The sequence below is a fragment of the Bubalus bubalis genome, chromosome 18 (assembly GCF_019923935.1).
Source record: "Bubalus bubalis isolate 160015118507 breed Murrah chromosome 18, NDDB_SH_1, whole genome shotgun sequence".
Classification (NCBI taxonomy): Eukaryota; Metazoa; Chordata; class Mammalia; order Artiodactyla; family Bovidae; genus Bubalus; species Bubalus bubalis.
Window position 1 is genome coordinate 50,616,825 of NC_059174.1, and position 11,360 is coordinate 50,628,184.

At 53.4% G+C, this 11,360-nt stretch overlaps 1 protein-coding gene across 1 annotated transcript; it reads left to right on the forward strand.

Annotated features, from left to right (window-relative positions):
* Positions 1-501: 501 nt before the first annotated feature.
* RABAC1 (Rab acceptor 1) lies at positions 502-3,478 on the forward strand. Its single transcript, XM_006041257.3, has 5 exons — positions 502-695; positions 975-1,187; positions 1,508-1,605; positions 3,051-3,152; positions 3,235-3,478. Exons 1-5 carry the CDS (start codon positions 640-642, stop codon positions 3,321-3,323), a joined length of 558 nt encoding a protein of 185 aa, XP_006041319.2. The 5' UTR covers positions 502-639; the 3' UTR covers positions 3,324-3,478.
* The last annotated feature ends 7,882 nt before the right edge of the window (positions 3,479-11,360 follow it).

The following is an 11,360-nucleotide window of genomic DNA, read 5'->3' on the forward strand; positions in this document are numbered from 1 at the left end:
ACCCCCTCCAGCAACCATGGCCCCATCACTAGCCTGTTAAAGAAGGAAGGAATAGACTCCCACGAACTCTTTACAGTCTCGCTATTCAAAATGTGGGCCATGGACCAGAAGCATCAACATCACCTAGAAACTTGTTAGAAACGCAGATGAAGGGACTCGCCCTAGATCTGCTGAATCAGAACATCTGAGTGTTTTATCAAGTGTTTTTTTATACCTCCTAGAGACAGAATGACAGCTCTACACGGTCCCAACTGTAGCCTGCACGGGGGAGTACACAGCGTCTTCTTGCCTTTAGAGCTTGCCTAACGCCCTGACTCCTGACAACTCACTTTCCCCGACTCCACGCGTCCTAATTCGGAAACTACACTTCCCACAATGCCCAGAGGGGCTCTGGGTTATTTCACACGACTACAACTCCCAAAGTGCTTCGCGAGTCATGCCACCATCATGGTGCCCATTTTCCCCGGCACCATCAGGACTACAACTCCCACAATGCTCGGCAGCAGAACTACCGTTCCCCAGCGGCTCCAGAACGACTACACGTCCGCTCCAGCTCTGCTGGGTGAGGCCGGGCTCGGGCGGGGCCCGCGGGGTCTGCAGAGCCCTGGGCTCCTCAGTTCTTTCCCAGACAACATAGACATGGCGGGCGAGAAGGACCAGCAGAAGGATGCCGAGGCGGAAGGACTGAGCGCCGCGTGAGCAACCGAGACCCGGGAGTCCTGGTCCCCCGACCCCTCCCCCCTGGGGGGTCCTAGGAATCCTGGCCTCTAGACATAAGAGCTTGGGCCTCTGTTGTCCTCTTCGAGGACTCTGGAGTCTGGGCCCTCAGCCCCTTTCTCCCCTGAGATCCAGGAGCCTGGGACCATTATCCACCCCAGAACCCCGGAGTCCGGCCCCCCTCGGTCCTCTTCTTGCTGGAGGGTCCGGACTCCATCCCGGTCGGTCGATCGCTGACGTGACCCCTCACCCATCAGGACCCTGCTGCCGAAACTGATTCCATCTGGCGCGGGCCGCGAGTGGCTGGAGCGGCGCCGTGCGACCATCCGGTCCTGGGGCTCCTTCGTGGACCAGCGGCGCTTCTCGCGGCCCCGCAACCTGGGCGAGCTGTGCCAGCGCCTCGTACGCAACGTGGAGTACTACCAGAGCAACTATGTGTTCGTGTTTCTGGGCCTCATCCTGTACTGTGTGTGAGTGCCTCTTCGGCCAGTCCGCGCTCCCGTCCCCACCCCCACCAGGCTGCGTGGCCCGCGCTGGCCTACCCCGCCCTCGGCATCCGGCCCCACCTCTCACTGCCCGGGCCCCATTCCCATGGGATAGTTCTGCCGGAAGTTTTCACCGAAGGGCCAGGTCCCTAGTCCCCCCATCAACCTGGCCAGGATTCAGTGTGACCAAATGTGACTTCCCCGGCCCCAAGCAGATTGCCTGCCATCCGCCAATGGGAAGGTCAGGGCCTCCTTGTCTGGCCTAGCCCCAGCTCCCTGACGCATGGCTCCCTGCCCCCTTCCAGGGCGACGTCTCCCATGCTGCTGGTGGCTCTGGCTGTCTTCTTTGGCGCCTGCTACATCCTCTATCTGCGCACGTTGCAGTCCAAGTTTGTGCTGTTCGGTGAGAAACCCTTTGCCCAGACTGTTCACATCCTGGTCTCTTGGAACACAAACCTTTTGACACCAAACCCAAGTCCTTTTGAACCCACGTCTGCCCAAGCCTCTTATCTACACTAGATTCTCCCAAACTCGGTCCCTTAAAGTCTCAGATACACCTGATGCTCCCACCCAGTCTCAGCCCCCCCAGGTTGTTATCCCCCAAGTCCAGAAGATACCCCAGAACCCACCTCCGCCTGACTCCTTAAACCTCTTTCCCTCTCCCTCCTGCCTGACCTCCTGCCTGACCTCCTGCCAAAAACGTCAGCTGCACGTACCCACATCGGCCACCAGGTGGCGACTTCTCACTGGCCTATATCCGTGCTTCCCCTTTCCAACTTCCTGGGGTGGAAGTGGAAATCTTGGGATTTCTCAAAGAGGGAAGCTGAGCCCTGTGGCTCAGGTGGTCCCAGACTGACACCGGAAACACCACTGAGAAGAAAGACAGGCCTGAGGACTTCCCTTGTGGTTCAGTGGTTAAGACCATGCTTCCAACGCAGGGGGACATGGGTTCCATCCCCCATCAGGGAACTAAGTCACATATTATGTGCGGTGCTGGCAGAAGATTTAAAAATAAAACAGAGGGCCCTGAGTTCCCAGCTAGGGGATGCTCAAGGGCTTTGGAGTGGGGATAAGGGGGAATTGGGCTCAGATGAACAGGTAGACCTAAGACAGAATGCTTCAGAAGCCTGCTGGTCACGTACATGACAAAGGTGGGCTGGGTGGAGGGGGGCATCGAGCTAGCCCAGGGCATGGAGGGAGCACTTGGAGTATAGACACGACTTGGCTTCAGCTACTGCTGCCCCCAGTACCTGCAGATCCGACCTTCCAATCCATCACGAGAAGCCAGACATCTGTACAGCTGCCCCTTGGTGTACATAGGGGATTGTTCCAGGAGCCCCCATGGATGGCAAAGTCCACCAATGCTCAAGTCCTTTATGAAAAATGATGTAGTACAATGATCCACGGGTTTCCATCCGTGGATGCAGAGGGCCGGCCTATTGTTACGTGAAATTATCCAGTTTTTCTGGCAGCCACAAACCAAATTCTGATGGAATAATGTGCAGACTCAAAAGACACATCCCCAGGTCAGATTTGGCTCTTAGGCTGCCAGTCAGAGGTTCCAGATCTGCGCGAGTGCAGGTTGGAGCAGGAGAACTATAGTCAGGAGAGGGAGGCTGGGAGCTTCCTAGCAGAAGTGGGGTTGAAGGGCAGAAGGCAGGGGGCTGAGGAAGGCACTCTGTGTTCCCACGGTCAGTGGCTCGGGCCAAGGGCTGGAGGGCCTTGGCACAAGTTTAGATTAGACCCTGAGATTAGACCCGGAGCTTGCGAGTTTTGGGGGAGCATCAGGGGTTACTCTGGGAGGAGGCACGAGTCAGAACAGCTGACCCAATGCCCTCTGCCCCGCAGGCCGTGAGGTGAGCCCTGCCCATCAGTATGCTCTGGCTGGGGGCGTCTCCTTTCCCTTCTTCTGGCTGGCTGGCGCGGGCTCCGCTGTCTTCTGGGTCCTGGGTGAGTACAGGGTCTGGGCAGCGCTGTGGGCGGTGGGGGCCAGGTGAGGCCACCAGGCCCTGAACTGCCCATTTTCCTGCAGGAGCCACTCTCGTAGTCATCGGCTCCCATGCTGCCTTCCACCAGATAGAGGCTGTGGATGGGGAGGAGCTGCAGATGGAACCCGTGTGATGTGGCTTCGTGGGCCCACCAGCCTCCCAAGCTAGCTGCCCCTGTTCACCCGGTCCCACTCGGCTCTGCAGCTCCGGCCAAAGGCCCCCTTCCCACATCAAGACCGGGGAGGGTCTCCACCTTTGGAAATAAAACTGTTACAGTTGTTCAGCAAATATTCTCCCTCTTCTGTGGGTCTGTGTCAGTGATGCTGGGCTCCTGCAGAGACCAAGAAGGTGGGGGTGGGCCGTGGATGGAGGTGGGGGTGGGGAGTGGACAATAAGCAAGATAAATAGCAAATATGATAGGATGGTCAGTGGCAACAAGTTCTAAGGAGGAGAAAAGAGTATGTCGGGGCCCCTGAGATCACCCCCATGTTTCAGGATTTGCTAGGAGGACTCAGGACTCAGGCACCAGCCGTATTCATCTGGCACCAGCTGCAATCTGTTATCATGAAAGGTTATGAAGCAAAATGTCGCATAGTCATGTCCGATACTTTGTGACCCCATGGACTGTAGCCCACCAGGCTACTGTCCATGCAGTGGGTTGCCATGCCCTTCTCCAGGGAATCTTCCTGATAAAGGGATTGAACCCAGTTCTCCCACATTGCAGGCACTGTTACCTATGAAGCAAAATCAGCAAAAAAAAAAAGGCACGTGGGGCGAACTCCAGAAGAAACCAGACACAAGCTTCCCAGAGCCCTCTCCCAGTGGGGCCACCAGGCTGGGTGCAGTCACGCAACAGTGAAATGCTGTCTGCAGAGAAGTTCACCACAGACTCAGTACCCAGAAAGAAAGCAGGTCTTCAGCATAAACAACGTGGTTTGCACAGTGTAGACGCAAGAGCCATTCTTTCAGGAAGCAGCAAGAACCTTGCTGAAATCCAGGTTCCCAGAGGCAGACAAGGGCCACTGCACAAGCACACCTCTCGAAGGGTGTCCAGCGCCATATCAACTCCTCACAGAGAAGGTTCTGGAAGTGAGTGATAGGTGTAAGAAGCTTCCCTGAGGTGATGTTCAGTGAAGACTTAAATTGAGTGAGGCCGACTTCCCTGGTGGTTTCAGTGATTAAGAATCTGCCTGCCAATCCAGGGAGCATGGGTTTGGTCCCTACACCAGGAAGATTCCACATGTTGCGGGCCAGCTAAGCCCATGTGCCACAACTACTGAGCCCGTGTACCTAGAGCCCCCACCCTGAAATGAGAAGCCCCCCACCCCCGCCCCTGCACAGCAAGGAAGACCCAGCACAGCCAAACAATTTTAAAAAATTGAGTGAGGGAGGGAATTCCCGGGTGGCCAAGTGATTAGGACTCCATGCTCTCACTGCCAGGGACCTAGGGTCAATCCCTGGTCAGGGAATTAAGCTCACATAAACCATGTGGTGTGGAAAAGAAAAAATTTTTTTGAACAAAGACCTACTAGCTTTCACACTTAGATATTAATTGGTGGCTAATCAGCTTTAGTTTGTGAAGCGAGTGAAAGTCGCTCAGTCGTGTCTGACTCTTTGCAACCCCATGGACTATATAGGCCATGGAATTCTCCAGGCCAGAATACTGCAGTGGGTAGCCTTTCCCTTCTCCAGGAGGTCTTCCCAACCCAGGGATCCATCCCAGGTCTCCTGCATCGCAAGTGGGTTCTTTACCAACTGAGCTATCAGAGAAGCCCCTAAATAATCATAAAGTGAGAGCAGGAGCAGCCACAGACCCCTCCCTCCCAGAGGGAGAACGTTCTGGTGAGAGGAAAAAGTAGGTGAAATGCCGGGAGACAGCAGCGGGCCTGGAGGCAGGGACAGTGAGGAGGCCCCTACGGCTGGAGCAGATGGGCAGGCGGGTAGGAGAACTGTCCCCCCTTTGGCGGGGAAGGGGCGTTGGTTCTCCTGAGTGAGGTGAGAGAGGCACCCTCGGCTCTTCGCTGTAGCGTGAAGGCCACTGTGTGGTACAACCACCGACTAAGCAGAAAGGCAGGTGGTAGGGAAAGCAGTTGGCAGGTGTGATGACAAGTGAGGTGGCAGATAGGGCCCAAAGAGCCACTTCAGAGGGGGCTCGCTGAAGGGGCGACGTTTCCGTGAGCTCGGAGGGACACAGAGCCGGCCACAGGAAGAGCCGCGGGCCAAGTGGCCTAGCAGGGGCACAGTGCCCCACACAGCCAGTTGAGGCTGGCCTCCCCACCCTCCGGTCTCATCAAAATCCACTAGTTCACTGTTCTTTTCAGTAAGTGTTTATTGAGGGCCCACTGAGTGCCCAGTATTGTTCTGGAATTCTGTCACATAGGGTGGCCATCAGCCATGTATGGCGGGTTTCCCTGGTGGCTCAGACGGTAAGGAGTCTGCCCACAATGCGGGAGACCTGGGTTCCATTCCTGGGTCGGGAAGATCCCCTGGAGAAGGAAATGGCAACCACTCCAGTATCCTTGCCTGGGAAATCCCATGGACGGAGGAGCCTGGTAGGCTACAGTCCATGGGGCTGCAAGAGAGTCGGACATGACTGAGCAACTTCGTAGCCGTATATGGCTACTAGCTTCTTGAAACATGGCTGATCCGGATTGAGACATGCTGTAAGTATAAAATACACACCAGATTTCAAAGACTTAGTAGGAAAAGAGTGTAAAATATCTCATTAATAATTTTTATATTGGTTATGTGCCAGAAGGATAATCTATCGGATGTTGTTGTTGTTTAGTCACTAAATCATGTCCAACTCTTGCAATCCCATGGACTGTAGCCCACCAGGCTCTTCTATCTATGGGATTCTCCAGGTAAGAATACTAGAGTGGGTTGCCATTTCCTTCTCCAGGGGATCTTCCCAACCCAGGGTTCGAACTGGAGTCTCCTGCACTGTAGGCGGATTCTTTACCACTAAGCCACCTGGGAAGCTGGTGGATATGTTGGCTCTCTGTTGGATATGCTAGGGTTGCATATGTTAGGGTAAATTAGTATTTTTACTTTTTCTTTATTTTTTAAAATGTGAGGGAATTCCCTGGTGGTCCAGTGGTTAGGACTTGGCACTCTCACTGCAGGGGCCGGGGTTCGACCCCTGGTCAAGGAACTAAGATCCCCCATACCACACAGACAGCATGGCCAAAAAAAAAAAAAATACATATATATATATATGATTAGGTAAATAATACAACATTACATCTGTAGCTCCTATCCTGTTTCTACTAGACATGCTGGCTTAAATGCTGAAGAAACAACAGCACCACAGTTGAGGCCCTGCCTTCTTGGAACTCATATTCATGAACCAAACAACCAACCAATAGGAAGCTCTCAGACAGCCAAGACTATGAAACAGGAGACTGGATGTGACTAGAGGGTAATTGTGGAAGGCAGGGCTCGATTAGAGAGGAGGGGCAGGGACTTGCTGGGCAATGAGGAGGAACTTGCCCCTCAGAGGTCTCGGGGGAAAAGAGTATTCCGGCTAGAGGGAATTGCAAGTTCAAAGGCCCTGAGGTAGGACTTGCTCAATGACAAGGCACGGCTGTGGCTGGGGTGAAGGGAGAGACAAAGGAGATGACGGTGGGGAGGATGGCAGGGGCCGGATCAGGCAGGACCTGGGAGCCATGCGGAGGTTTTGATCTATAGCTTAAGGCAATGTAAAACTATGGAAGGCTTTTGAGCAAGGAAGGGAGAAGGTCAGGTATGAATGTCAGGAATATCCCCAAGCGACTTCCCTTGGAGGTCTAGTGGTTAAGACTCTGTGCTTCCTTTGCAGGGGGCACAGGTTCGATCCCTAGTGGGGAACTAAGATCCCATAAGCCACGCTGTGTGGCAAAAAACAAAACAAAACAAAACAAAACTATCCTTTGGGGTCCTGCGGGAGATGGGCTGGAGGCAGTAAGACCATGGAGGTTGAGCCAAGCTGGTGAAGATGAGGCAGGGACTGTGAAATGGAAAGGACAGACAGGAAAAGCAGATTCAGGAAGATGAAGGTGGGGACTTGGTGACTGGCCTGTGTGGGAGGGAGCAGGCAAGGGGAACCCTCAGGCTTTCGGCAAAATGGGGAGACCAGGGGGCTTGTGTGTCCGGGTTCACAGTGTTCCCAGTCACCGGGGGCGCAGTTCCAGTGGTTGCCGCTAGAGGGGGGAAAAGCGCTTCGTCCAGCCCTTCTCCCCGGAGGGCGCCAGGGATGGGCTTGTTCTGGCAGAGGAGACCTGGAGTGTCTGCGGCTGCGGGTCAGGCTCCTGGGTCTAATCAGAGGCCAAGTTCCCAACTTGCGGATGGCTGCAGGTGTTCAGTTTGTTAATCCAGATGCCAGTATTCCCAGGGGAGACTGCCATCAGGGTGGGTGGTCACTCTGCCCAGTTTCCGTTGCTGGGCCTGGAGATGTGGTCAGACTGCCTCGATCGAAGGTGACTGAGGCCCGAGGCCCGAAGACCGGGGACTGAGCTCACTGGGGCAAGGGATCAAAGCCCAGGTCTGGGAGTGGGAGGCTGGGACTCGGGCCAGAGGCCTAATGTGGAGGTGACTGACTCCAGGTCCCTAACTCTGATATTGAGACCAGAAGCTTCCACGGGGTTGTTCATGAGTAGGGGGTCACTTCTCCATCTATCCTTTCCTGACTTGGAGTTGAAAGGTTTGTTTTGGGGTAACAGAAACTGGGGGACTTGGTGTCTCACCAAGAACCACAAGTCTGGTTGTCTATTTTTGTGATGGAGGTTGGGGGTCCAGCTGGCTGGTCGGGGTGACAGATTGAGGATCTGGCTGTCAGTTTCATGATTGAAGAGCCCGTGGGCTCAGGTTTGGGGTGACAGGGACAGTGGACCTACTTGTCCAGTGCAGACTGACAGAACCAGGGAGTGCTTGCCCTTCACCTGGGGTGTCAGACTGGGCATCTGATTGTCTTGTTTGGGGTGACAGCTTGGAGTCCAGTCCCTGATTTGGGGTAATAGAAATTGGGGTGCTCAGTCCCTCAGTCGTGTCTGACTCTTTGTGACCCCATGGACTGTAGCCCACCAGGCTCCTCTGTCCATGGGATTCTCCAGGCAAGAACACTGGAGTGGGTAGTGGGGCTGCCCCCTCCTTCTCCAGGGGATCTTCCTGACCCAGGGATCAAACCCAGGTCTCTTGCATTACCAGGCGGATTCTTTACCACTAGCACTACCTGAAAAGCCCCAGAAATTGAGGATCTGTTGTCAACTTTTAGGTGATTTATCTGGCTTGGGGTGACAGACTGGGAGTCCTGATGACACGGGGAGTCCAGGGCCCTAGTTTGGGATGACAAGGTAGGGAGCCCCCTGCACTGGGGGCATCCTGATGGGGGCTGGCTGTTTCCTTGAGGTGGCAGAGACAGGCAATACTGTCTGGCTGGTGGTGACAGAGCCTGGGGGTGCCATTTAGGGCACCAGGGGTTGGGGGCTCTCTGCCCAGTGTGAAGTGGACAGCAAATGAGAGATTTTTTTTTTTTTAACAACATTTGCCTTTTTTTTTTTTTGGCTCTGCTGCATGGCTTGCAGAATATCAGTTCCCCAATCAGGCATTGAACCCCCAGGCCATGGCCGTGAACACGCTGAATCCTAATCATTAGATTACCAGGGAACTCCCCAGGATTTTTTTTTTTTTTTTTAGTTTGAAGAATGTCTGTTTGTCTACTTTGAGATTGAAACACTGGATCTAGTTCTCAAATTTTTCTCTTTTTTCACACGCTGCTAGCTTCATGCAGGATCTTAGTTCCCCAACCAGGGATCCAACCTGCGCCCGTTGCAGTGGAGGCATGGAGTCTTAACCACTGGACTTCCAGAGAAGTCCCTAGTTCTCAAAGTTTAAGTGACAGATTAGGGACTCTTTTATCTGGTTGGGAGTGATAGAGACCAGAGTTGTGGGAGGTGTTAGGCACTGGGGTTCTTGTCAAAGTTGGGGTGATGGGGACTAGTCTAGTCTGGGGTGACAGACTGAGGGTCTTATTGTCTACTTTTTGGTGACCAAGACTGGGCTCTGGAGTTTCTTTAGGGGTGCCAGAGTTGGGATCTGGTCTTTTTGAGGGTGACAGAATGGTAGTCTAGTTTTTAGGCTGAGATGCCAAAATTCTAAGGTTTGGGATGCCAGATTGAAGATTCAGCTTCTAGTTTGGAGCTCTAGAAACTGGGGGTCTGGTGGGCCCCATTGGGGTGTCTGAGACTCGTAGTCTGATCATTCCTTTTGGGGTTCAGAGACACAAGGCTGGTTGTCTGACACGGGATTATAGAGGCCAAAGGTCTGGTTATTTAGTTTAGGTTGATGACACTGGGCATAAGGGTGTTAGTTTGGGTGAAAGACACTGGGGTGACCACCTGGATAGTATGAAGAGGCAGACACTACAGGTCTGGTTGCCTCACTGGGGTGACAGGCCAACTGGACTCCTCCTGTCTGTCTTGAGAGGCAGAGACCAGGATGACCGTCATCATGAGATTTCAGAGGGCTGTGGGGTTTTTTTGTCTAGTGTGAAGTGCCAGAGCCTGGGGGTCCAGATGTCTGGCTTGGGAACTCAGAAGTGGGGGTTCGGGGACTTCCCTGGTGGTCCAGTGGCTAAGATGCCATGGTTCCATTGCAGGGGGCCTGGGTCCAGTTGCTGGTCAGGAAACTACATCCTTTGCAATTAAAAAAACAAAACAAAACAAAGATCCTGCATGCTAGAACTAAGACCTGACACAGCCAGATAAATTTTAAAAATTAAAAAAAAAAAAAGGAGAAGAAGTGGCAATTCAGGACTTCCCTGGTGGCCTAGTGGCTGAGGATCCGCCTGCCAATGCAGGGGAGGTGGGTCGGATCCCTGGTCTGGGAAGATCCCACAGGCTGCGGGGCAACTAAGCCAGCGCGCCACAGTTATTGAGCCTGTGGACTCAGGAGCCTGTGCTCTCAGGAGCCTGTGCTCCACAACAAGAGAAACTACTGCAGTGGGAAGCCTGTGCATTGCAACTAGACAAAGTCCCTGCTCACCAAAACTAGAGAAAGCCCGCGCTGCGCGAGCAACGAAGACCCAGGGCAGCCAGAAAAGAAAAAAAAAAAAAAAAAAGAAACAAGGATCCATCTGTCTAGACTGAGGTGTCAGAGACCAAAGTTCTGGGATTCAGAACCGGATTTAGGGCGACGGAGACTAGGAGGTTGGTTGCCTAGTTTGGAGATTAGGGATCAGTTGTTCATTTGGGGATGAAATGATTGTGACTTAAGAGTTGCATTTAGGGTGACTTGTCTAGTTTGGCAGAAGTGAGAAATTAAAGACACTCCACTAGAAAGTGTGCTTGTCTAGTTTGGCAGAAGTGAGACCAGGGTTCTGGTTGTCCAGTTTAGGATGACAGACTGGAGTTTGACTGATATGATGAAGGCTGCAGGGGCTGGGGGCCAGGTCTCTAGTTGGAGATGACATTTATGTATCCAGATGCCCAGTATGGAGTGACAGAGCCTGGAGGTACCATTGTCTTGTTTAGGGGGGACAGAGACTGAGTCCCGGGGCATATTTGGGGTGTCAGAGACTGAGGGTTAAACTGGATTCCAGGGACATTCAGTTGTCAGAATCTGGAGGTCTGCTTGCCTACTTTTGTGGGACAGAGCTTAGGGTCCTGGTTGTATATGGAGTGACTGATGGAATCTGGCTGTTAAGGGTCAAATTGGGGGTGCCAAGGAATATTTGGGGGTTTGGCTGTGGGTCTGTTATCTAGTTTGGGGGATCATAATGTTGGGTTCCAAGGTATATTTGGGGTGAGAGACCAAGGGCATGGCTGTGTGGCTTTGGGGAGACAGAGTCCATAGTCCCAGGGTATACTGGGGGTGATAGAAAGGTTGTCTCATTTGGGGGATCAGAGACTGGGGTCCCAGGGTATATTTGAGGAGACAGAGAATGGGGTCTGGCTGTCTCGTTTGTTAGGACAGTGACTGGGATCTCAGAGTGTATTTGGGGTGGCAGAGGTTGAAGTCTGTCCAGTTTTGTGGAATAAACACTCAGGCCCCAGAGCATATTTGGGGTGACAGAGGTTGGGGTATGGGTTTAATTTCACATGACAGAGACTCAGGTCCCAGGGAGCATCTGGGGTAACAAAGCCTGGGATGTGGTTGTCTGTGTTGTGGGACTGAGAGACTGGCATCCAGGGTA

Excerpts from the sequence above, each read along its gene's own strand:
- RABAC1 (XM_006041257.3), top strand. The coding sequence starts at position 640 with ATGGCGGGCGAGAAGGACCAGCAGAAGGATGCCGAGGCGGAAGGACTG. Across the intron at positions 1,188-1,507 it reads GGCCTCATCCTGTACTGTGT|GGCGACGTCTCCCATGCTGC; the intron begins GTGAGTGCCTCT and ends GCCCCCTTCCAG. Across the intron at positions 3,153-3,234 it reads CGCTGTCTTCTGGGTCCTGG|GAGCCACTCTCGTAGTCATC; the intron begins GTGAGTACAGGG and ends ATTTTCCTGCAG.